Source organism: Pteronotus mesoamericanus, unplaced genomic scaffold (genome assembly GCF_021234165.1).
Source record: "Pteronotus mesoamericanus isolate MK-2021 breed Mesoamerican mustached bat unplaced genomic scaffold, CSHL_Meso_final contig_220, whole genome shotgun sequence".
NCBI lineage: Eukaryota > Metazoa > Chordata > Mammalia > Chiroptera > Mormoopidae > Pteronotus > Pteronotus mesoamericanus.
In genome coordinates, this window is record NW_026555091.1 from 4,107,451 (window position 1) to 4,131,514 (window position 24,064).

The following is a 24,064-nucleotide window of genomic DNA, read 5'->3' on the forward strand; positions in this document are numbered from 1 at the left end:
GGAAGGCACCACGGGTTCTGAAGGCGTCAGCGTCCGTCGGGGAGGAACCACGCAACGTCTAGAAGCCCTTCTAAGCCGTGGCTATCCTCTCTGCGGACTTGCCTGAAGGCCCCGCCCCTCCCCCGCCACCCCACCCCACACACACACACTCCTCAAGGCAGAGAGAGCAGTCCCCGCGGGCCCGAGACCCCGAGACCCCTGTGGCTGCGTCCGCCTTCCACTGCCACTCGAATGTGGGGTCCACGTGGGAGCAACAAAACCTCCCTCCCCATAAAGCAGTCTGTGTTTACCTCTGTCCTCACACTGACCCCCTCATTGTGAAGAACACTGTTTACAAGGCTGTCTGACCTCTCTGTCCCTGCGGACCCCACCAGATTATGCGTTCCAAGAGGACAGTATCAGCTCCTTTGCATTTCAGTGAACGCTCCATAAAACCGAGCTGAACACTCAACTCCTCTAGAAATCCCCCAAAGGAAAAGTGATATAGAAGCCCAGAGACCTGGACTTGCTTATTGATCCTCTTGTTCATGACCCCTGAGAGTCTCACCAAGCCGTTGGACTCTGAGGACTCCGTTTCTTATCTGTCCAGCCTTGCCAGTGTTGTTTGTATCACAGGTTAGTCTTGGAGAGAAACCAACAAACAGATGTAAGGTGTCCGACGGCCCACTTCCTGGCACCTGGTAGCTTCTGCACGAATGTTTGTTCTCCCTTCTATCAGGGAATTCTAAGACGTTGGTGGCCCTCGCTTCCAGGGCCCTGACAGTCCCCACCACTCCCTTCTCCTCCTCCAAGCCTCCCGAAGCAGAAAAATCCCCCAAGAGAAAAGCAGCGCCCCCGCAAAACCAGGACGCACTCGGTGCCTACCCAACGCCACCTTTGAAAAGAGTTCTTGTCATTGTTTCAACTACTTTAGGGAGGCTTAGATGTTGCTCTGAGGGGAAAAAAAAGTGTCTGAGAAAGGAAGCTGCATTGTCATTAAGTATCACATGAAAGCTTTAACCAAGCAATAAGAGAGATAATTACTAAATTCCCTCTTAGAAGGTCAGGGCGGCTGCTGAAAGAGGACACACAAACAGATTTGGGCTTCACTCTTGGCTGGGCTAAGTGCCGCCTTGCTGCCACTGAAGCCGCGGCTCTTTGTGCGCAGGCTCCACGTCCGCGGAGGGAAGGCGCAAAACTCGGGCCAGTCCCTGAAGCCCTGAGCAGACGGCACGTCAATCCCATTTTAACTTCCGTAAGTGCAGTGTCCAGGTTAAGCCACGGGGTTGGCCTACCTTTTCCGTGATGTAGAAGTTTGAACTATCGGCATGTTGCAGCGCGTAGTATTCGTGGTTGGCAAGGGACCACCTTAAAACAGAAGCATAGACTGATCAGAAAAGCAGTAAATGGTGCTTTTCATTTGTACGGCTGGATGGAGTCAGATAAATTAAGGGTCCTGTGTTTGGAATTGGGCCAGGACTCAACGAGCCTCACAATGCAGTTTCTAAGTCAAAATGACATCAGCTAACCTTTTACCCTAAGACCAGTCATTGCACAAGTAGATCGTCTAGGTCTTATTCCACGTCTATTGCTCACCTGTAAGCACTTCATCTTCCTGGCTTTGGGGCAGGAGTAGTATTTAAATATAAAGTTACATTCCTCCCTATTTTGAAGGAGTTGAGGAGAGAGGGTACAACAAAGGAAATAAATAAATTTCCATTTTCCGTAATTGTTACATTTCAGTTGCCTCTGCATCCTCCAACCCCCAAGCACTATGCTGGCTGCACACTGGAGCGCTCCTGTCAAGTACCCCAGGACTTAAATAAATTCCAGATAATCCTCTAGTCATAGTTCTGCTCTAAAGGTAAAAAAAAAAACCAAAAAAAACAAACATCACCCCCCCCCCCCCCACGCAACTTCTGTCTGTGTGGGCAAGGCAAAGTGGGAAAGCCATCTTGTTGTGACACCCACGTGGCAGGAGAGTGACCTGCCAACTTGTCTTTTAAATTATTTCATCTTGTATGGGGACCGGAGTGGTCCTCCCAATTTATACCAAATGAAGGGAATATTTAACCTGGGGAACTTTAGGCCACTTCCTGCTGAGAAGGGCGAAGGAACACAGCGTTTCCTCAAAACAAATAAAGCCAGTGCACACACACCTGCCAGTTCACATTCTCCTCTCCTCTTTGAGGACCAATAGTAATTTTTTTGGTGGAAAGGGCCATGCAGCCTTACATAGTAATTCTTGGTGTCTTGGGGCAGGTCCAGGAGTGACTTATGAATGGGATCTAACGATAGCAAGGGAATATTTTAGTTGCCTCTAAGCCGTGAGCTGAAACACCTCCGATGAATCCCGAATAACGACACTTACCCATCACAGACTTCCTTTATTATTGCAGACAGCGGTTTTTTCTGCAAAATAGCAAAAAAAGGAAATACTCTGTTAGTTTCATTTCATCATTTTAAATTTTTAAAGAAAAAGGAGAAGAAGGTTAGTAAAAAATATCTAAGCAAGGAGACTTTCCATTTGCTATTCTTAGTTGTTTTCAATGAGTCTGTTGTTTTTCTCAAGGCAATAATCGACCAGCCATCGCCACCAAATATAGTGATGATTTATTACCCTGGTGGTACTTTTTTCTATACTGAACATTATCAGTTGAACAAAATATACTGCATTTATAACTTAGCCATGTTAAAATCAGGATGGAGTCGCAGCTTCAATCAAAGATCCCCGAGGCAACCAAAGCAGGCAGGGTCCGGGGACAAGCAGAATTCCTCAGGAGCACGTGTCAGGCAAGCAGCAGTCGTTTGTATGCAAACAAGCTTGGACTCAGGATAGTTTTATGAGAACACGTGGCAGATGACATCGGAGGTATTGTGAAACTTTTCCTACAGAGTGCAAGGAATTCTTTCCATAGCCTTGGCCCCGACGAATGCCAATCGCGCAGCAACTTGAGCTGGGCACACTCGCGTAATGGGACAGGACCATGACAGCCTGGGCCCTGGTGTCAACTGGCAGCCGACGACAGCTGCGCTCCCAGCCTGACGGCCACAGCCGTGCTCCGCCTGCCTCCGGACGCAGGAATGCGGCAGAGAGGCACACACGGCTCGCCCGGTGGTGTCGAAACACTCTCTGCTTTAGAGGCAAACAGACCCTGCCTATCTCCTGGGGCGGACAGACAGGAGTGTGTCAACCAAAAGAATGAAAAGGAAAAAAAAAAAAAAAAACCCCAGGGAACAGAAATCAAAGATATAGACAGGTGGTCCAGGATTTTCAGGTACACCAGGAAAAAACCGTCTCCAGTAAGCATGCGAAGCGGTGTGGGGAAAGGGTGTCTGAGTCAAGCAGGACTGGTGCCAATCCTAACTCGTCTGCTTGTCTGCAGGGGGGCCTACCATGTCCTGCCTTTGCTGAGCCTCAACTAGTTTATCTGTAAAACAGGCATAAGACCTGCCCACTCCCGAGGCTGCTATAACAATTCAATTACATTAAATTAGAATTCATACAAAGGGCAAAGGACACAAGGAAGGCTTAGGGCTCTGGCTTCCGTGGCTCTCGTGCCTCTGGAAGCGCCCCGCTTCCGTCCCGCACGCTGCCCTTGCACACAGTGCTGCGGGATGGGCCCTCCTGGGCAGTTCGGAATTGCGGTCCTTCCGAAGGGCCCCCCCGCCCCTGTGCAGAGCTCCGACCCCGTGCTCAGCGATCCTGCAATGGCTTCCCCCGACTGGAGGCCTAGCCTCTACGACTGAGTGTGCAAAACAATGTCTGCAGACGACCGTGAACGCAATGCGGGGAAGAGGGGCCGAGAACTGGGGAGCAGAGAGACGGCAGAATCTCCCTGCCATCCTGAGTTGGTCTCCTTCCAAGTAAGACTAGCAATGGGGATCGGGTTGTACCATGAAGCTACACGTCACAAAAGTCCAAGGCTTTTGCAAACACTTGTCTATTGTTTATGGCTTTAGCTATAAGTTAAGGGGCAAACCAAATGAGATATGAACTTTAGGAACAAAACGTTTCTCACAAGAAAGGATTTTGCCCTTTCAGCTGCCAGAGACCTCGCTAGGCTATCAGTATTTCATGAAGACCTATCAGCCTCTGCGCCCCCTAATCTTACTTCTTGCCGCCTCAAAACTGAAACATAAATAACAGGACTGGATCTCAGCCTTAAAGGACATCAAAACAACAGATCAGGCCAAGAAAGTACTGCTGTTGAGGTAGAAAAAGGCTCCTACAATAACAGCTCCCAGGATTTGACTTCCTAGTTCAGGTCTTTCAGGGGAACTTCTTGGATTTAAGTCCAGGTCTGATTTATAGACTCAGAATCAAATTTGGAAAGACAGAAGCCTACGGCCTTCTAGAACTATTATGTCCAGGGCACTCGGAAGATGGATATATGAAAGGAGTGAAGACCATGAAGAACAAAGCTTGGTGACTTAATAAAGAAAGATGAAAGAAAATCTCACACCTCAGAGGAAGAAGAATCACGGTTAGCATGAGGCGCCCACAGTGCAGCCGCGGCTATAGAAAGGAGGACACATAAGGACGAGACTGGTCCCATGGCCCGCTTCCTACACCTGTCCCCTCCATTTGTCCGCCTGTTCCACTGAAACATTAGCCCCCAGCGCCCAAACCTAATGCCGACGACTTCCACAGATCTCATCTCCCTTCATCCATCCACCTTACGTGACGCTATTACCACTACCTTTTTTCTGACACTCTTTCCAGGGCTTCTGTTGCATTCCCTTTATTTTTCTATAGTTACAACCAATAATCCTTCAATAGAACCCGAGAGATCCCTCGTTGCTTGTCTTTTACTTCTAGCTTCTGAGCTCCCTGCTTCTGTTCTTGCATCTTCCGCTTTTACTGAATCGGCCAGTTCCTCATTCACTTCAACTGTCTGAAGTCTATTCTGGTCCCAAACGTTCTCTTGCAAATCTTTGACAGCTTATTAAATATAGCATTTTAACTCTCCTTCAGGCATCTTATTTAAATATACAAACAACACTCATTGTTCTCACCATTGCCTACCCCTCCACGTACTGCCCAAATAGTACACCCCCAAAAGCCCCTACCCCCACCACGCCTTCTCTCCTTTGTTCTAACTCCACTGCGGCCCAGGACCACCGTTACCTTGATTTATTTCATCTCCAGGTCTAAATTATTATAAGGTTGTGTAGCATTTTCCTCTGTGACGTTCACATTATTACTTCTGACCCCCTAACTACCCTTCTGGAATCCTGACACTCCTCATTCCGACTCTTGCTGTCAGATGGACTGTCCCCCAATCCTGTCACCCTCCACTCTGCTTCCCAGCCCTGGTGACCTTTCTAAGTACCCGCCCATCATTTCTAACCACCTGCCAGGAATTTCCAGTCAAATGCTCCACTGACTTATCAGACTCAGATTCCTACTTTCCATTACTTCCTACCTTTGGTAGTCCTCCCTTGTACGTTTCTAGAGAACCTGACTTCTTTTCTTTATTCTGTGATAATCATGTTTATCAGACACTGAGGCTCATCCTGACATGCTCTGCAACGTCCCTCTCCTGTATCCTTCCCAGAACTTGGTGCCACCAAGAGTTCTCAGGATGCCATCACAGGCCCTTGCAAGTGAGTCTTCACATCTCCAAGGTTCTTTCTTTCCAATCTTCACATGAACTATAATCAGACGAAATTAGAATCTCCCCTCAACCTTTGCTCATGTCAGTCTTTCTCCCTGATACCCTCCACAGAGCCCAGCGACCACCCCTACATGGCACACGTCCCTCAGCTCATCACCCAAGCCTTCCCCAATCTGGTCTCAAGCAATTAAACTTTCTACGGATGCTGTACATGCTCCCACGCTGCTAAATGAGGTGGTGATTCACCAAATATACACATGCATCCTCTGCACTTTCACTTTACTTGTTGAAATGTCCCTCTCGTCTTTCTGTCCCATCTCCAACAATGAACTCTGCCTACCATTCCCATCCTTGTCAAAGCCACCGCCTCTAAGCACAAGTCCCCGATCTCCTGGAAGAGAGACCACGCCCTCTTAGTACGAAGTACTCCTAAGGACTTTTGGCCCTCTTGTACCGTCTTGTCCCCGTGAACAGGGCATCTTAATGCATCTTTGTACCCTTCTCCTTCACTCAGTACGAGTTTCCACAGTGCATCGGCGCTGGTAGGATCTAAGAAAGACTCAATACACTTCTCTTAAATGGGAAATCCACACGCTATCGTTCCTATAGAAAAACTGCACGCGAACCCTTTGGATGGCCAGGCTGCACATCGGCACACGACGCCCCGCTTCCCACCACGCCTGCCCCTGCTGGGTGGCTGGACGCAGTGCTGGCTACACACTGGGAGGCATGTGAGGCTGTGAACCCGACTGCCCGGGCCCTCACGGGGTGTACGTGGCCCACAGCCTGGAAGAGCGCTGAGCCAGACGGCTGACGAAGAGTGCGATTCAACAGGTGAGAAACCAGATGCAATCGAGTGACTGCCGCCGTCCCTTCACAGGGCCACACAGGTAGCCCGCACAGCCTTCCTGAACAGGGACTGAACAGCATGCCCCAAACAGAAAACACCCTCCTGGGCGCGCCGCCTGTGCGCAGTCCGCGGAGTGACAGCAGCTCCGTGACTGCCTCAACCCCCGGCCAACGCCGGCTCTGCCGGGCCTTAGCTCCCATTTGCTCAGGTTACGTGAGATGCTTCTGCCCCTCTACCCGGCTCTCTAAGACGCAGGAGCAGCGTGACAGGGCTACGCCTTGCGAGCTTCCTGCAGAACCGCTGAATCACGTGCCTGCCACGTCACTGAGAGAACAGCCCAGGAGGAAAGAAAATTTGGTCTAAAAGGATGAAAACTGGTTTTTTTTTCCCTTGTGACTCCATACACCATAAAGGCACTAAAAATAACATTCAATAATCTATTCGACTGCAGCTGGATTTAGAATGTTGAGGCGAAATTATTTTAAAGGCCTAAATATGTTTTCTTAGCTTATAAAAATCGTAACTAAATTCCTTAAGCTTTTTGCTTTGAAGGTCAAGGCCACCTTCTCGAACTCACAGTGAGCAGAGATGGGAAAAGCAGGAATGTTTTTAAAGACAGCCTGGAGGGTCGGCAGGTAAGCAGTTCCCGGATTTCCACGTGCAAGGGGATCAGGGATTGTGTGCACGAGGGACAGACTTTCGTCCCTGTTCCTTTAGCAGCAGTGAGGTCACCTTGCCGCCTACAAAAGTAGTTCTTCACTTTATGTGATTCTGGGAAAACCTTAATGTTTGGCAGGAATATTTCGATCGTCAAGCAGAGTATGCATTTCCAATATGAACTGTTGGCAAAGTACCCACCATGTGCCAGTTCCATCCAAGGTGCAGCTTTTTTGTTGTTGTTTTGGGGGACGCACTCCTCCTTTTTTATTTTAACTCTTACCATCCAAAAGAGTTCCTTTATTTAACGTAATTCACAAAAGACAGGAAAGTCGAAAAGGCGAACATTTCCTACACAAAAAGCGTTGTGTATTAACTCTTCATCACATCAGCTAGATTCCTGAGAATGGCCGAATTCCCCAGCAATGCATTTTTTTCATTTCCATCTGCGACAATGCACTGTCCTCTCTCCATTCCTGAGAGTGGGTGCTCGCCCTTGGCTTTCCTGTCTGTGCCCCGACCCTTGACCTTACTGAGTTGTCAGCCTCATACATTCCAACATCCATGCCTCCTAACTCTGACCCTTCTTCTCGGGTCTCGTCCTGCATTTCCAATAATCCCCTGCATGAATCCTTGTGCACACCCTGCCTCCCTTCCAGCTCAACACTCCACCCTCTTCCTTATGAAACAGATCCTCCTCTTTCCTCCTGTTTATCTGTTCAATAAAAAATTGGTCACTCGCCCTTCTAAAGCACGTGGTTCCTTTAAGGCATGAGAGAACACCAAGAAGACACATCCTTGGGAACCCCTAGTTGCTTACTCAGGACGTGGCGGTCCTGCCGGCCTTGCGGCCCCCTACCTGGGGAAGGCCCAGCTGTTGTCTCTCATCAGTCCTTGCCCACCCCACCCCCCACCCAGGCCCTGTCACGCCTCTGATGAACTCAGTTCCCATGCAAACACCTGTTCCCGTCTGCTGGCCGAGGCACCTGGCTTGGGGACTTCACCCAGCCCAGAGGCTTACCTCGGGCTCTCAAGCCCACGCTGCCCCATTTCCGCCTACACACCAGCCCATGAGGCTGGCCGTGCCCCATCCGAGGTGACCACAGGCCTGTGAGGAACTATGGGATGTGGGCTGCCCTTCTCGCCAGTGACGTCACCTCTCAGCCCACGGCTGTCCTGAAATGGGCATTGCCCCGCAAGGAAAGCCTGGCTTCACGGACAGCTTGTTCACGTCCAGTGTTTTTAATGACATCAGGGTCGGGGGGGGAGTGGGAGGAATGCTCATGAGGTGACATTAAGGGACTGGACCCCAGAAAAACACTAAGAATGCTAGTTTTTATCAACTACTGGCTTTTCTCTCTCCTCAACTATGGGCTCCGGAACGACTTTGGAAACTGACCTCCTGGACAACATGGGCGTCTGCAGGCCCTGACTGGGCACCTCGGCCGATCCCTCCTCCTCACAAGGCTTCCGTGGACCCCGCGGAGACAACAGGCCCCGCCACCCAGGCCAGGCCCCCGAACGAGAACCTGGTCCGCGGGAGGCGCTGGGCGGAGGTTGCCAATGAGTAGGGAATACCGTCTGGATGCACTGCAGGCATATTTTTCAAAAGTTATTGAAAAAATTAAATGAATAAGCATCCCATTCCTCCTCTTTCTTGCTCAAGTGACTCCAGCCCTCACTGCTGCCTTTGGCACTTGCTCGTCCTGGTGTTTATTCTTCAACTCCTTCTCCTTTGTTTTGCCAACTGGACTAGACATGGGAGGCAGAGCCCACCAGTCACCTCCCAGGCAAGCAGTTCATGAATCCTGTTTGATTGAGAACACAGCTCCTTTTTTCCGACGTTGGTCTTCTTTTCTTCTCTCCTGCTCCCTTTCTGCTGCCCCTGAAGCTCAGGAAGGGGCCAAGGATGGGACACAGCAGGCGGAAGGCGGCCACGGTCCCCGCCCGCCACCCCGCAGCTGCCCTCCCACCAACCGCCACCGCCTCACAGCTCTTTACCCGTGAAACCATGTTCCACAAAGACAACATGTTGAGTCCTCCTCTGGGAAAAAGGCTTCCTCCGGTGCTCTAACAGAATGTGACAGACGCATCTGATTATCCTGACACTCAGAGGCTGGGGGTGCAGCACAGCGCTGGGACTTTGCTTTGCTACAAGGAGATTCACTGAACATATTCTGTACGGCAGTTATGAGTGATGCTGGCCCAGAAAGGAAAAAAGAACAAAGGCAGGTCAGGACGCCTCCAAGCAGGGACACATATGTTGATTGCAATTCTGCCTAGACTTTGACTTGGGGCAACTTTACTGTATGGTGGCCCACCTAGTCTCGGGTGGTGCCTCCTGACATTGCATCAATGCCACCAGCCACTTCATGACAACCTTACTCTCCCGCCACTGGGCCCTGTGACTACTTTCCCTGCCCCGAGCGTTCGACTTTTACACGCAGGAACCTGCGGCACCCTGAGAGCGGTGCATGCGCACTCTGTTTTCCTGATGGAGGCCTCCCCCACCTGGAGGGTAAAGGCAAAACCACGCTTTCCTCAGGCAAATTTAGCTGCTTCTTGGAAAGCCAGCATTTTGACAACAGCTTCAATGTGAATCACGGACACACGACTCCAGTGATTGTCAGAAGTGACGAAAGGGTCTCCCAACTCCATCTCCAAAGCAGTCGAGCCACGGAGCGCGTTAATTTACAAAACTGAAAGGTGACAGGTGATGCCACTTCTTTCCTGACAAATGATGATTCATTTCAAAACGGTTTACTAACGATGACTTGTCTCAAGCTTCATGAAACTCATTAAACATTAGACGGTAGCAAGATAAAGCACAATCTTTGTGTCATAAAAATCGCTGGACTGTGCAAATGAGCAAAAACATCAATAATGAGCAGCCCCACGTATCCGGGCAGCGGTTTTCAGCTGGTGGGCCGCAAGCACTTGTAAAACAGGCACTACCTGACTATTGAGTGAGGGGCACTGACCTCTTCTCCCTTAGATTGTCAAATTAAAAAAAAAAAAAAAAGATAACCGCCAACACAACAATAGCCACCAGGTGTGAATGAATCAAAATTATATCTATTTTTTGTCAGATCAGCAAAAACACTATTTTGGGGTCTGCTGCAGAATTTTAGTAATTAATTTAGCTATGCCGTGAGATGGAAATGGTTGAAAATGGTTGTGTCAGTGGAATAAAGACAAGTAGACACACTTTTCTCTTTTAGGTATTGAATATACTTCTATTCAGTAAAAACGGTATTTCCCTGCAATAGAAGGGAAACTATAATTTAGAGAAAATAACGAAAGTAACAGAGATGAACAGTGTAAGAATAAAGCACTACTGATATAAATTATTGTTTGTGATTCTTCTTTCTAGTCCTTGTATTGGAACTATTTCATATTGTTCCAATATCAGTGTTGTTAGGGATATAAAGGACAAAATTTTATACTCAAATTTCACTCTCCTGAGCAGCTACAGCAACCAATTTCCTCATTCCTCTTTCCCTCGCAAGCTTCCTGGATATCACTTTTTTCCAGGAAATGCTTGCAGATGACTCTACTGGCTGACATGGCATTTTACTCCACCCCACCCTTTTAATCAAGTGTCCTTTTCTAAGTGGAAACGAGTAATTCACACTGCAAATTAATTCAGATTTCATGGTCTGCTTCCCTTCGCTCATGAGAAAGTCTACTATTCGTGTTTAACTCAGACGTGGGAGGTTAACCATATTAAAGCACGTGGCTTAAAAATGAAATGTCAGACTGGCTCAGTAGGATAAACAAATGACTGTGTACTCTAAAAGGTAGGGTATTATCAGACCAGATGAGTATACATGAGAAAGCCAGGTAAGCAAATTAGGGTTCAGGTTCAACTTAAACACAAGATCATGATGGTTTGTGAACGGCAAAGAAGCTGAGATTGGAAGTAAGACAACAATTGAAAGAATGCAGAGAGGAACTGGTGGCAAAGGGCGTATTAAGAAGTGAGTTTACATATTGAATTGAGTTTTTCCCCTTATCCTTCTTGTCTCTCCTGGCCATGTAGTTGGTTTACTCGTCTGCGATGGGTGGATTAATGCCAATTCATCCTTCTTTCTTGAGTGGCAATGGATGTGTTCAGATATCCGCCAGCAAGTAGTGGAGGGACATTGGCTTCCAAGTCTCAAATGTCTGTCCCCAAGTTTGTGACGATGGCAACCTGAGACTGAACCACAGCTTTGAAGAACAGAACAGGCTCTTCCGGAAGGGCCTAGAACATGCGCTTTCCCAAAACTCCCCCACTTTTGACGTGACATGTCATCAACCCAGACTTTTATTATCTCTTATCACTTGGCCAGCCCTCCTAATAATAATAATAATAATTAATAATAATAATAATAGTAATGTATATTAGTTATTGAGTGGCTACCATATACTCATCACTAAGTGTACTTTACAAATGAGAAAACTGTATGAAGATCTCAAGATGTCAAGTAACTTGCTCAAAGCCTCCGAGCACATGTGACAAAGGTAGAGTATTATCAGACCAGATGAGTATACGTGAGAACGTGAACCCAGACCTATATAATACCAGAGCCCCTGCCCTTTAACCCTGCCTCAGCTCTGTAGTCCTGGCGACCACGGACAACGAGCCCCAGGACCCAGAGCTAGCCCCTGGAGGGCGCTGGAATTCTGGGTATCGTGGTTGCTGGCACATAGTGAGTTCTTGATAAACGTTATTTAAAGCTCAATGTTTTAGCATGAGAATAGATGAGCCTGCCTCGTGCATTAGCCACAGAAATTACCATGAAATGCTAAGTTAGCACTATTTTGATACCTAGTGGGAGAACTGTCTCCTCCTTCCCATTTTTCACGCTCCAACCAACCCCCCTGGCCCTTACCTCTCCATAGTTCCCTGCTGTCTCTGGTCACTTCAACCTCAAATTTAGATTGTACCCCCAAACTGCCTTTCCCAATTTTAAACTTTTCTTCACCCTCTTCTAATTGGTCAGAAAATACGCTTGCAACCGACATCACGTCGTCCCTGCCCTCCTCCTCCTCACTGTGTGTGTTTCCATCCTGCCGGTCGATTGCCAGGGCAGCCCCCAAACCTCCTCCTTCGTTCTGCCTGTGGGCACAGAGAAGCCCTGGAAAATCGCTGCCATTTGGATGCCTTGGGCCCTTTTGGCAGGAGGTACGTAAATGCGATCGCATGGCTAAATGGACATGCCTGTGGCATACTGAGAAATCAGCATCATCACATGGATGAATGAGGTGTGGCTAAAAGGGCAAGCTAGAGGCAAAAATGCCTACATCCCATAGGCAAATAGTAAACAGATAAAGAACCTGTGGACACAGACAACAGTGTGGTGATTGCAGGGGGCTGGGGAGGTGGAGGCGGGGGAGGGTGAGGGGGGTAAACGGTAATGGAAAAAATACAATAAAAATATCCAAGAAAAGGTCTGAATCCTAGAGACAACTCCTAGTGATTTCGACCCATCGCAGGTTTTTGAGCAGGAGTGTGATCACTCAAGTGTGTGTTTTCTAACAACAGCGATTACACTGGAGGCCCAGGGAACAGGTAGGCAGAGGAATTGGCCAGGGTACCAAAGCCCAAAGAAAACTCTAAAGGTGGTCCAACTGGACAGATGCCTGCCCATGCTCCTGAACCCATGTGTGAGGCCTCCTGAGGAATGAGAGCCCACCTAAATATTCCTCCCCTATTTTTTTCTCTCTTGGTAGCTGTTACCCCCGTGTGCCCAGGTGTTCAATCAAGAAATCTTGGAATCATCTTTAACATTTCATTCTGCTTGAATGCGGAGAATCATCAGTTCCTGTCCATTTCATCTTCTCGAATGTCTCAACGAGACACGCGCCTCACTTCTGTCTCCCTCCCCGCCCCTACCCTGGGCGGTGGCATCACTGTCCCTTGCCTGAGCTGCAGCAGCAGCTACCTAACTAATCTCTCTGCACCTTACCTCTCACAAAACAGTTCTCACACTGTCATCTTCTGAAAGTACAATGTCACATTTGGGTTTTTTCATTCCTTTATCTTCGGGGCTGTGCTCTGGATAAATTCCTCATTTTCATCCCCCAAGCTCTAGAGTCTCACGTTAGCCGAACCCACTCTAGAGCGACTTTGTCTATGCATTTGTTTTTATTTTTCTGTTGTAGTATTTTTTTTGTTTGTTTTTTACATGTTGTGGGCTATATGTATACTTTCCATTTCTAAGGTTTTTAATTGGTTCTTTCTCACACCGATCTGTTCTTAATTGACAACGTCCTACTTTGTGTGTCCAGTCTCCCGTGTATGCAGGTGTTACTGTCTCTCTTTCGAAGCTCTCCCTTTGAGGCTACCTTACTTGTAGGCTCCCCCTTGCTCTCTCTGTCCCTTCAGAGAGAACAGGGCCAGCTGCAGCAGCAGCAGCAGATGTGATAAGGGGGACCAGATGCGGGCGGGTTTTCTGAGGTAACTTACTGGACAGAAAGAGCTGAGGGAGAAAGAAGAGTCTAGGAAGACACATAATCTCAGCTTCAGCAGACTGGACGTTATGTTCACATCTGGCACCACGACAAGGGACACAGGAAGAGAAGCAAAACTGCCCAGGTTTGGGGAAGGAAGGAGCCATGCAGGCTGTTTGAATATGTTGAGTTTGAGGTGCAAGGGTCATACAGATGGGCAAGGCGAACAGGAAGATTGGTAGTTGTTTATATGGGTCAGGAGGTCACGAAAGGAGTGACAACCGGAAATTCCAAGCAAGTGAGGGTGCGAGGGCGGAGGGACGCAAACAGGTCACCACAAGCTTGTCCCAGAGCAGCGATGCATCTATAAGCATTTTGAAACTTGATACAGCTTCTTCCAAAGTCTTTTGGTTGTTTTTTGATTATGGATGGCTTTGCTGGAAGGACAAAAATAGACCTTCGTAACGTCAATTCACGAAACGTAACAGCCTATTTAGAATGCATGGTAGGACGAGGGAAGGGATGCTCCTCGCGCTTGGGCTGCTCCCTTTCATGATTAAATGTAATCGTCTGTATCATTTGAGAGGAAAAGTACAATCACCTGCTTCTTTGCTCAACATTCATTATGAGTTCACCACATACCAGGCCCTGTGCTAAGCCCGGGAAGATGCTGGGTCCTTGCAGAACACCACACAGCGAGTGAGTGAAGCCACACAGGACATTGCAGTGCGTATAAACAGGGCCTTCATGGAGTCTGAGGAGTCAGAAAAGACCGTCTCTAAGGAGCTGCCATCTCATCGGGGATGAAGAATGAACAGGAAGACAGATGAGGGCGGAAATTTCCAGTTCAGAGAAAATCACATTTGTCAAGGCTCTGAGAAGTGTGCTTTCACGAAAGGTAAAAGAGTCCTCAGAAAGGAACACAGACACAGGGGCTGGGTGAAAGCCACGGGGACACTCAGGGAGGTGGGCGAGGTGGGCTGGCGGGGGGAGAGGAGCAGGGCCCGAGCCACTGCAGAAAGGAAGTCTGGACTTTATTCTAAGCACGTGGGCGGGCCACGGAAGGATGCGTGAGATGGGGGGGAGGCACTGGAGAGGAAGCTGGAGGCTTGCGAGGAGGCCAGCTGGGCTGCTCCCGAAGCCACATGGTAGGGGTCAGCTACAGCAGGGGCAGTGGGGATGGGGAAAAGGTGGCCCGAATCAAGGCCCACTTGGGAGGCCGACTCGACAGGACTTGCTATTTGAAGGGCTGTGTGAGGCGGGGGCTTGGGGGGGCGACGGGAGGGGGTTCCACCATTATAGTGGTCCCATTGACTAGAGCGCCCATGAATCCATTGGATGGAAATCTACAAAAAAGAAAATAGAAAAGCACGTATTTGAATGCCCTCAGGCTGCTCGGATTCCTCAGAGTTCTGGGCACACTGCACCGGTCTACTTCCCCTAGAGAGAGGGTACAAGCCTTCCTCTGGGGATGCAGACCCCTTCTGTGTGCCAAAACCTAAGCATTTGTACGCCCCGCCACAAACGGCCAGTTGGCCTACCAGGCAAATGAAGTACAAAGGGCGACATGCACAGGAGGTTCTAGAACGTGAGACACCTTAGTCAGCAAATCTCAAGCAGACCCAGTTGAGGAAGGACTCTGTCCTGAGTTACCCAGTGTGCTCTTCACGACAAAACTGGGGAAGGGAACCACCTGGAAGAGACTACCACCCCCAGCTACCTAGAAAGCAAACCAAAATCCTCAGTTCGTTTTCAGAAAGAAAAGCAGAAGGCTAGATGGAGTTCATTGCTGTGAAGTTAGCAACCTGCGCTCTCCGGTGAGGGGAGAACTATTTTTCCAGTCCTTCTCTTCCGAAGCATGGCAGACTTTAAGATGTCATGAGCTGATAGAGACTCCATCACACGAAGAGAAAGAGAGAGAGAGCTGAACCAAAAAGGGAAGTAGCCCCGTCACTTTATTTTAAAGGAAGTTTAAGAAAGAGCCTTTACAATGCCCAACTGCACAGACGCAAACAACAGAAGAGGGAACATCATTCTACCTTGTAACGACAGCACCCAGTGATAAGCAACACCACAGGGGCTCTATGACCCCTCCCTACAAAAGGAGCTCTTGAGGTGCTGCGCTTGTGCTCACTGTAAAGTTGGGGCGGGGTGGAGGGGGGGACGGACCGGTTATCCAGGCCACGTGATAGCTGGGGCACTCACTGAAACGCACGGTGAATGTCAGGTTTACGAAGCGTCACAATGTGATGCCCGCGTCTGCGTCCCAGGGCATCAGCACCCCCAGTGGGGGAGCTGGATAAAAACAGGCGTCCCTGGGCCTCGACAATAATCCTCTGTTTGTTCAATACGCTTCACCAGCAATTCTGATGCAGAGCCACGCCTGGGAGCCACCAATCCAGCCCAACAGGGGGATACATGTCCACTGGCCCGGGGACACTGGCCGTGCCTGGAGACATGTTTGGTGGTCCCAACTGGGGAAGGAAGTGCCACCAGCATCCAGGGGGTAAAGGCCAGGATCCCGGTAGGATGTGAGCGTGCACAGGGTGGCCCTGGCAACTAAGAATCACCCAGCCCGAAACGCCAAGCGCGCTGAGGCTGAGGAACCCTGATGTAATCCACCCACACAGGGAAGCGCGGTCCAGGAAAACCACAGGACTCTTCCCTTCTGCAGTGCAACGCTGGAAGCTGGCTTTTCAGAACTTCAGTCTCATTTTCTTGATTCTACGGAACCTTTAAAATGACAGCCTTAACCATTTCTAAGTGCACGGTTCCGTGGGATGAAGTGCACGCATACTGTGTGTTTTATGTTATCTTACAGGCCGGAATTCAACACTCTTTATGGAGAGCTCAACCGTCATTTTCATTTACCAGACTCTCACTATTTAAATGTTTGGGGAATTACAGGTTTTCAGGCTAAAGCGCTGGCCTCGATGCATTGGAGGGAATATTTGCGTGATTGGTTCCAGTCTTGCTGGAAACCTAAGAAGCTTGTTCTATTCTGTGCACCACTCTGAATAAATCATAATTGGCTCCTAATGGTTACCATTACTAAGCAGAGTGCTGAGTGATTATCTCACTGAAGCCCGCAGTGCCAGAAGGGATGTAGGGATAGTGCCAATTCTTCTCATAAAGCAGCAGGCTTGTCCCCACTCACCCAGCACTTAAGTAGCAGCCCAGATTCGGAGTCCAAACCAGTCCACCCAAAGTCCATATTCATAGGCACCCCGCCAAACGGCCTCTCCCAATCTGCGGCCCCCCAAGAAACCAGCCTGCCACGGTTCTGTCTCGTTTCAGGTAGGCTCCTTCTGCGGGAACCCAGACCCCTCGCTGTATTTTCCCTAAGTTCTCTTTGCTTCTGTGACACGCTGTGTCCCTGGCAGTCACGTTGTCAGTCGGCAGAGCAGGCGCCGTGACAATGCTGGGTGTCTGCTCACACGCGCCGCTGCTAAGAAGGGGGACTGCTACGTGGAAGCGTGAGAAATGGAGAGACTCAAACAGAACTAGCAAACCAGTGAAAAAACTCAGAGAAACAAACACAACATGGTATCGCTTATATGTGGAACCTTAAAAAAAAAAAAAAAGTCAAACTCATAGAAACAGAGTAGAAGAGTGGCTGCCAGGGGCTGGGGCCGGGGGGAGGGAAGCAAACAGGCAGAGGCTGGGAAAGGGGCGCACCCTCTCAGCTACAATACGAGAAAGGCCTGAGGGTCTAATGGAAAACACGGTGACCACAGCTGACACGCAGTCTCGTAGACCTGAAATTTGCTGAGTAAAACTTAAAAGTTCTCACCCAAAAAAGAAAGAAACCATAAACGCGAGGAGATAGAAGTGTTAAGAAACTTGAATGAGGAAATCCTGTCCCTAGGTAGGCATGTACCCAATCACCGTGATGCACCCTTTAAACATCTTTTATTTTTGTCAATTATGCCTCAATAAAGCTCAAAAGAAATAGATTTGAAGAACCACCAAAGGGATTTATGGTTTAGTAGGAACAGCCTGGGCTTCAGCGTCTCATGCGCTGGCTTCAAATCGGTAGCTTGCGGGGCCGGGGGGCGGGGGAGGGCGAGCAGTTGAGGGCAGTGAGACCTCGGGAGGCAAATGAATGCGCCTCTGACCATGAGGGATGAGGAAGCCAAAGCTGCCCCGATGGGCTGCACAACGGGACAAGAGAGTCCACACGGGGCCCTTCACATGCCGTCCAGCCCACAGTACTGCCGAGGAGGCGCTACCGGCTATTACTATTCCTACTGTTGCTGTTACGATTGCAAAATAAGCAAAATTCCGACGTCCAGCACACAAACGTAAGTGTGCTTTATGCAATTCGTGAGCTTTACATAAAGGTCTGGGTAAATCAAGCGGATGCATGTTGAGCGGTATCTGAGATACACTGCAGAAGCGGACAGTCAAGGGAAAACCGCAGGCAGCCTCCAGCCAGCCCACGCTCGTCGGAGAACACATGCAGCAGCGCGCGTTTCGGGACACTAAAACCGCAGCCCTATATGGGGCGGGGGTGCTGTGGTAATTCTGCCTTTTGGAGAATGGGGAATACCTACATTTTCTTCTTATCCTTATCCTCTACTACTGAAATCAGAAGTAGAGGCCACGATGGACGCAGGACACAGATGTGTGTAGAACGCAGGCTGACCAGAGGCTGACCTACTTCAGCAGGTCCTGTAAGTAACAGTTACAGGCAGAGAGAATGGTATTAAGGAATTAGAAGGATGGAAAAATGACTATATTATGACAGGATCAAAAAGGGCCTGAGTACAAAGAAGGCTCTCCCTCCGCAGGGCTCAGCAAAGCCAGGATTTAGAGTGAAGAGCTGACGATAAGGCAGGAGGAATTCGAGCAGCCTTACTATTAGGAAAAAACTTCGGGAGATTTTTAAAAAGTGTGTACATGTGGGGGAACCCACTTGTAAAGGGGCAGCTTCTACAGAACAAGAGGGCACACGGCAAGGGCACGCGGCCCCTGCAGACGCCAGGAACTTGGACGAGGCGCAGGGACAACCTGGGAAGGCGGTGAGGCCTTGTAGAGGAATCTGCCTCCAATGGCAGGATCACTGGAAAGCTCAAGGCCCATTCGGGATGTTTTTAAATGATGGTATACTTTCTTCAAACAAAATCTTTCCCCAAAGCGTCCACAAATGAAAACAGGTCAACCCCAGCTGCTTTGGCTGGAGCGATCTAGAAAGGCCCAGGAGCCCATTGCCCTCCCACCCCACCTCTGAACCGCAGCAGAAGGATCTCCAGAACCTTCCAGGCTGAAAACCACGTAACCGGTCCCATCTCCTTCCGTGGGCCCGGCCCCACTGCATGGCAACCCCACCCCGTGTCTGTCTGAGGCACCCAGGATCCTCGTCAGAAGGGTGCTCAGGACCCCTCGCCTGCTGAGACGGTCCGGGCTCGCCTTTCCTGAGGACAGGTGAGTGGGCTTCCTAGTCTGGAGAGGAGGGACTTCCTACCCCGGGGGCCACGCGCGCTCTATTTAATGATCTCTCCTCTACAGGAACTGCAGACGAACCTCAGTTCCTGAATGTCTTGGCTCTCGAACAGTTCAGTTTTCGCCCACATTGTTCATGGAAAAAAATGGCTCAGCTGTCCAACAAAAATTCAGGGTCTCTTTTCTCAACCCGGCAGCCCTTTTATGCTGATACCTTCAGGATCAGTCACATGTCTCTCAGGCAGCAAACAAAGGAGATTTGGCGTCCGAACAAATCGCTTCTCAAACAGTTTTCTGGAACGAGTGAAGTTCGAGAACTGAGGTTCCACAGCAACTTCTAGGGGTTGGTAACACCAATAGGACCCCCTTTCTTCAGGTCTGCCTTTGAGCGATTTCACTAACCATTTGCTGGTATTCTGCAGGCCACTGAAAGTTCACAAAGGGAACTAAAGCATCCATCAAACAGAGCGATGAGCCAACAGGCCAGGCTGGTGGCCTGAGCTGCTGTTACTTAGATAGATGTTATCCTTGAAGCCACGGGAGAACATGGAATCTGAGACAAAGAATGTCACCAGCGAGCAGAGTCCACAGGGCTGAGCACTGACCTTGTGTCGGATTTCGAGAGGAGGAGGAAAACGTGCGACCATGAATGAAACTCAGAAACACCAATCAGACAAGGAAGGAGGATCTCAGAACTGAAGCCTGATGAAGGGAGAGGGGAGGTTCTAGAAGGTACGAACGCACAGCTCTGCCCAGCGTTCCCAGGAGGACGAGGCCAGAGAGGGCGCAGTGAAGACCAGGCGCTGGAGCAAATCAGAAGGCACTGGTGCCTTCTAACAGGGCAGCTGCAGAGAGAGGAAAACTGTTCTTCCTCCTCTGGCTCAGCGGATGCTGAAGCAACACAGGTGGCATATACTGACGATATTTAAATCAGCTTGGGATGGAGACAGAAAAGAAAGTGCACCCTAACAGAAAAGTTACTAGGTCAAGAGGGGGATTTTCCAAGAAAGCGTCCTGGTGAAGGCAGAGAAGGGAAAAAGAACAAACGAACAACAGGACATTGACGGGGCAAAACCTCAGGTCAGGGGAAAGGCTGGGTAACACGCAGGTGCAGCAGCAGAGGCGGGGGCTGGGGTGGGACGGGCTGAAGGGCCTCCTCTGCTGGCTGTGGAGGAGGGAGGCAGGGGGGAGGAGGGAGGCAGGGGGGCAGGAGGCAAAGGCATCACTGTCTCTGTGGAAGCACGCGAATACAGAAGCAGGCGGTTCTGAGGCGCAGGTAGACGTGGTGGCTTTCTGTCCACCACGAAAATAATGTGTGTGAGGGCCGGGACAGAGGGAAACAGAGGCTTGAAGAACAGGAGAGCTGCTGCCCAGAACTGCCGGGGAGCAGCCAAGCGATGTGAGGAAATATCGAGGGGCAGTGCTGGGGAGCCAGTGAACATTCCACAGCACAGACTGTGCACGTCCCATTAGCAGGTTCCTTTATTGCGAGGGGATGCCTCCCTCCCATGGGCCCTTTAATTTTCTCTCCTTCCTAAACATTTAAAAAGTCTGGCCAGGTAGCTCAATAGGTGAGAGCATTGGCCTGATGTGCAAGGCTGTGGGTTCAATCCCTGGTCAGGGCACATACAAGAATCAACCAAGGAATGCATAAATAAGTGGAACAACTAATCTCTCTCTCTATATCTCTGTCTCTCTCCCCTCCCCTCTAAAATCAATAAAAAAAAAAAAAATTAGGCAGACAAAGAAGGAGAAAGGAGGGAAATTTCACAAAGGTGAAAAAGAAAACCATAGCATCTCCTTTTGTAACCCAATGAGAACTTGCTTAAACTAGCAGCAAAAATGGCTGTCTTTATCGAGTATTTACTCTGAGCCAGACAACGTCCTACATTCTTTTCACACATTTCCTTGAACACTCACGACAATCATGAAAGTGGCAAATTATTACCGAGACTGTACCAGACGAAGACCCCGAGGCTCAGAGAGGCTCCCACCCCCTCTCAGTGTCCCGGGGCCTGTCCTGTGTCTGCCAGGCCACGCTCCCTCTCCGCCGATGCCTGTCGTCAAAGCGCCGGGCGTTCTACACTGTTGATGGCGATACACGCTGCTCAGGGAAGAGCAAGTTTAACGAGCACAGGGGAGGGGGCGCCTGGCAGGCTGGGGTACCCGCAGCCTCAGGCAGTCCCCAGGCCGAAGCCTTGCGACAGACCGGGAAGGCCGGAGCAGGAGCCCCGAGCCAGCGAGCTGACGACTCTCCAGCAACTCAGTCAACTCCACTGGGGAGGAGCTCCTAGCGCTTCTCTTACAGACTGTCCCAAAAATTTAGAAGGGAGATAAACCAGTCCTCTCAGAGCAGATGCCCCTTGAACCCAACAAGCACTGCTAGAGGATGGCTGAGCAGAGCGGGTCCCCCCACCCCAGGAAGCTCCCTCTCCTACTCCCTCATTAATTAAATCGCCGCTTCTTAAGTAAGGACTGTTCACCAGGTGCCAGAGAGACACACGGTGAGCACGAAGCAGCTCACAGGCTGCTGTTTCTCACGGGCCCCCGCGTCTTGCGAGGTGGGACACCTGCATGGGGTCACCACTGCTCATCACAGACAAGAGTAGAGGCTGCACCTCCGGGTGGCAGAATCAAAATCTCTGCAGCTGGGCCAGGCATATGCATTTGTCGCAACCCCCAGGGGGACTCTTGGGCACGCTCGGGTGGAAGCTGATAGACTCTGGCAGAACGACGTCAGAAGCGGAGGGATGGCGGAGGTTCCAGGCGACGCGGGGCGGCGGCAGTGCCTGCCTCACCTTCCAGAAATGCCTTCCAGTGCGTTAGGTGCTACCCAGGTGAAAACGGAGCGAGAGCTTTCTAAACAAAGGTGACGTGCAGGGGGAGAGAGGCAGGCCACACGACCCTTACTGAACAAGGTAAAAGATAAGGAGAAAACCCAAGTAACCGTCATTGCTCAAGTCTTCACTGCCTGTGAAAGCACATTTCCAGTTCTTGTGCCAACTTCTGGCTCAATCAAGAAAGGCCACCTGCCACCAGCCCTGCCATGAGTCACTCCAACTTCAGCAGCTGCTGGACAAGAAGGGGCCGGGTGTCTCACGCTTTGTGTGGGTCCCCCTGTGGCATCCCCAGGAGGCCAACAATTCAGCCAACTGTTGAAAAGTTCAGGCTCCAGAGTGAGGGAAGCTTTGTGTCCTGCTCTCACTGACCAGCACATACCCAATTTCCATGGATCTCGGGATCTGCATTTGTAACACCAGCATCATCTCCAGGAATGACCAGGTGACATCGCCAGCCTCCTGACACTATGTGGCAACCCAAGTGGGATGCAGCATCATCTCTCTGGTTTTTCTGCCAAAAAGGCAAATCCTCAGAGAAACCTCAGAGAAGCCCCAACTAAAGGGCATCCTACAAAATCACTGCTGTGACAAAATCCTCAAGGTCACAGAAGGACGGACTGAGGAGCCGGTCCAGATCAGCAGAGACCAGAAAGACATGACAGTAAACATAACACAGGATCTCGGCAGGCGCTGTGGGGACAATACCAATGAAGGGCCTGCGGGGAGAACTGATAAAACAGAATATGGACTATGGACTTTGAATGAGATGACAGTGTTGAACTAGCTCAGTTTCCTGGTTTTTATAAAGAGACTGTAGTTATGTAAGAATGATTTTGACCTTAGGAAAGACACACTGAGTATTAGAGGGAACAGCGATAATTACTCTTAAATCACCCTCAACTGGTTCAGAGAAAGGATATATAGTAGAGAGAGAGAGAGAAAATAGAGAAAACAAATCAAGCAAATGGAGGAAAATAATAATTCGTGACTCCAGATAAAAGGGAGACAGGGGTTCTTTGTACTATTCTTGCCATTTCTCTGTTTGAAAGTGTATGAAAATAAAGTTACTCTTCAAAACTATCAGGCCATGGAAAATAAGGAAAGACTGAGAAAGCGCTGGAGCCTAGAGGGGTCTGAGGGAACGTGACAATGGAATGGCAATGTGGCTGACAGCCCTCCATCAGGGGAACCAAAAAAATGGACATTAGTGGAAAAACCGGTGAAATCCAACTAAAGTTTGTAGCCTTGTGACCACTTATGTATTGTTAATTTCTTAGTTTTGGCACATGTACCGCTGTCACGTTAAGACATTAACGTTAGGGGAACTTGAGTGAACGGTATGTGGAAACTCTCTACAATCTTGGCAGTTTGTCTGCACACCTAAAATTGCTCCAAAATATTTTTAAATATATATTTGTTTTCATTATTGACATACACACAAAGACCATGCCCAGAGGCAGGGACAGGACACTGAGTCCACAGGCCCCAAGAGTTTGTGTCAGGAGCCACCCACTCTCTTAACACAGGTGTGCCCCAACACTCCGGTCCCCAGCGGAATCCGAAAGAAATCGTTCCCCCGAACCCCTGACTGGGGCTCTCTTGGGATGGGGCCCGAGGTGGTTCACACGGGAACTCAGACTTGGGTACCAGGTGCCCAGCTCAGCCCCCCTCAGACGGAGCTATACACAGGAATCCCCAGGGGAGCTGGTGAAAACGCAGCTTCTGGGTCTGGGGTGGGGCCGAGGGCCCCGCGTGTCTCAGGAGCTCCCAGGTGATGCCCGAGCAACAGGTCCCCAGCCCCACGGAGGAGGCGGAGCAACGAGACAGAGACACCTGGGCCCATGGTGCCGTGGCACCGCGCCGGCCCGGAGGCCGCCTTCTGGCTCCGTGAAGCGTGGTGCTCATAGGTCATAGACACGCCTCATCCTAACTGTGTTCTGTCTGCACCAAGCAGTCCCAGGCATATTTTAAAATAAAATTCACCCGGCATCCTCTCTCAAACAGCCCGCAAAAGGGACAAACAGATGTTGCCCGGCACAAATGTATGTAAAACTCCTGGGCGGGCTTCTCTACCTGCGTGGGCGGCTTCCAGAGTCCCACAAACCACCGCAGAGAGCATTTATAATGGCAACAATGTGCCGCTCTGATGGCACCTTCTTTGACAATAATCCTCAACATGTACCCTTCCTTTTATGTTCATGCTCAAGCCCAACTAACTCTGACTTGATGCTTAT

At 49.9% G+C, this 24,064-nt stretch overlaps 1 protein-coding gene across 4 annotated transcripts in view; it reads right to left on the minus strand.

Annotated features, from left to right (window-relative positions):
- ELMO1 (engulfment and cell motility 1) overlaps nucleotides 1-24,064 on the minus strand; it is a 456,019-nt gene that overhangs the window by 341,543 nt on the left and 90,412 nt on the right. For 3 of the 4 annotated variants that reach the window (XM_054571360.1, XM_054571359.1, XM_054571361.1), the window contains exons 3-4: nucleotides 2,351-2,391; nucleotides 1,275-1,347 (exon numbers count right to left, since the gene is read on the minus strand). The exons of the other annotated variant lie outside the window; for it this stretch is intronic. In XM_054571360.1, the coding sequence (XP_054427335.1) occupies nucleotides 1,275-1,347; nucleotides 2,351-2,391 (114 nt within the window). The remainder of the gene's footprint in view (nucleotides 1-1,274; nucleotides 1,348-2,350; nucleotides 2,392-24,064) is intronic. 4 annotated transcript variants of the gene reach the window in all.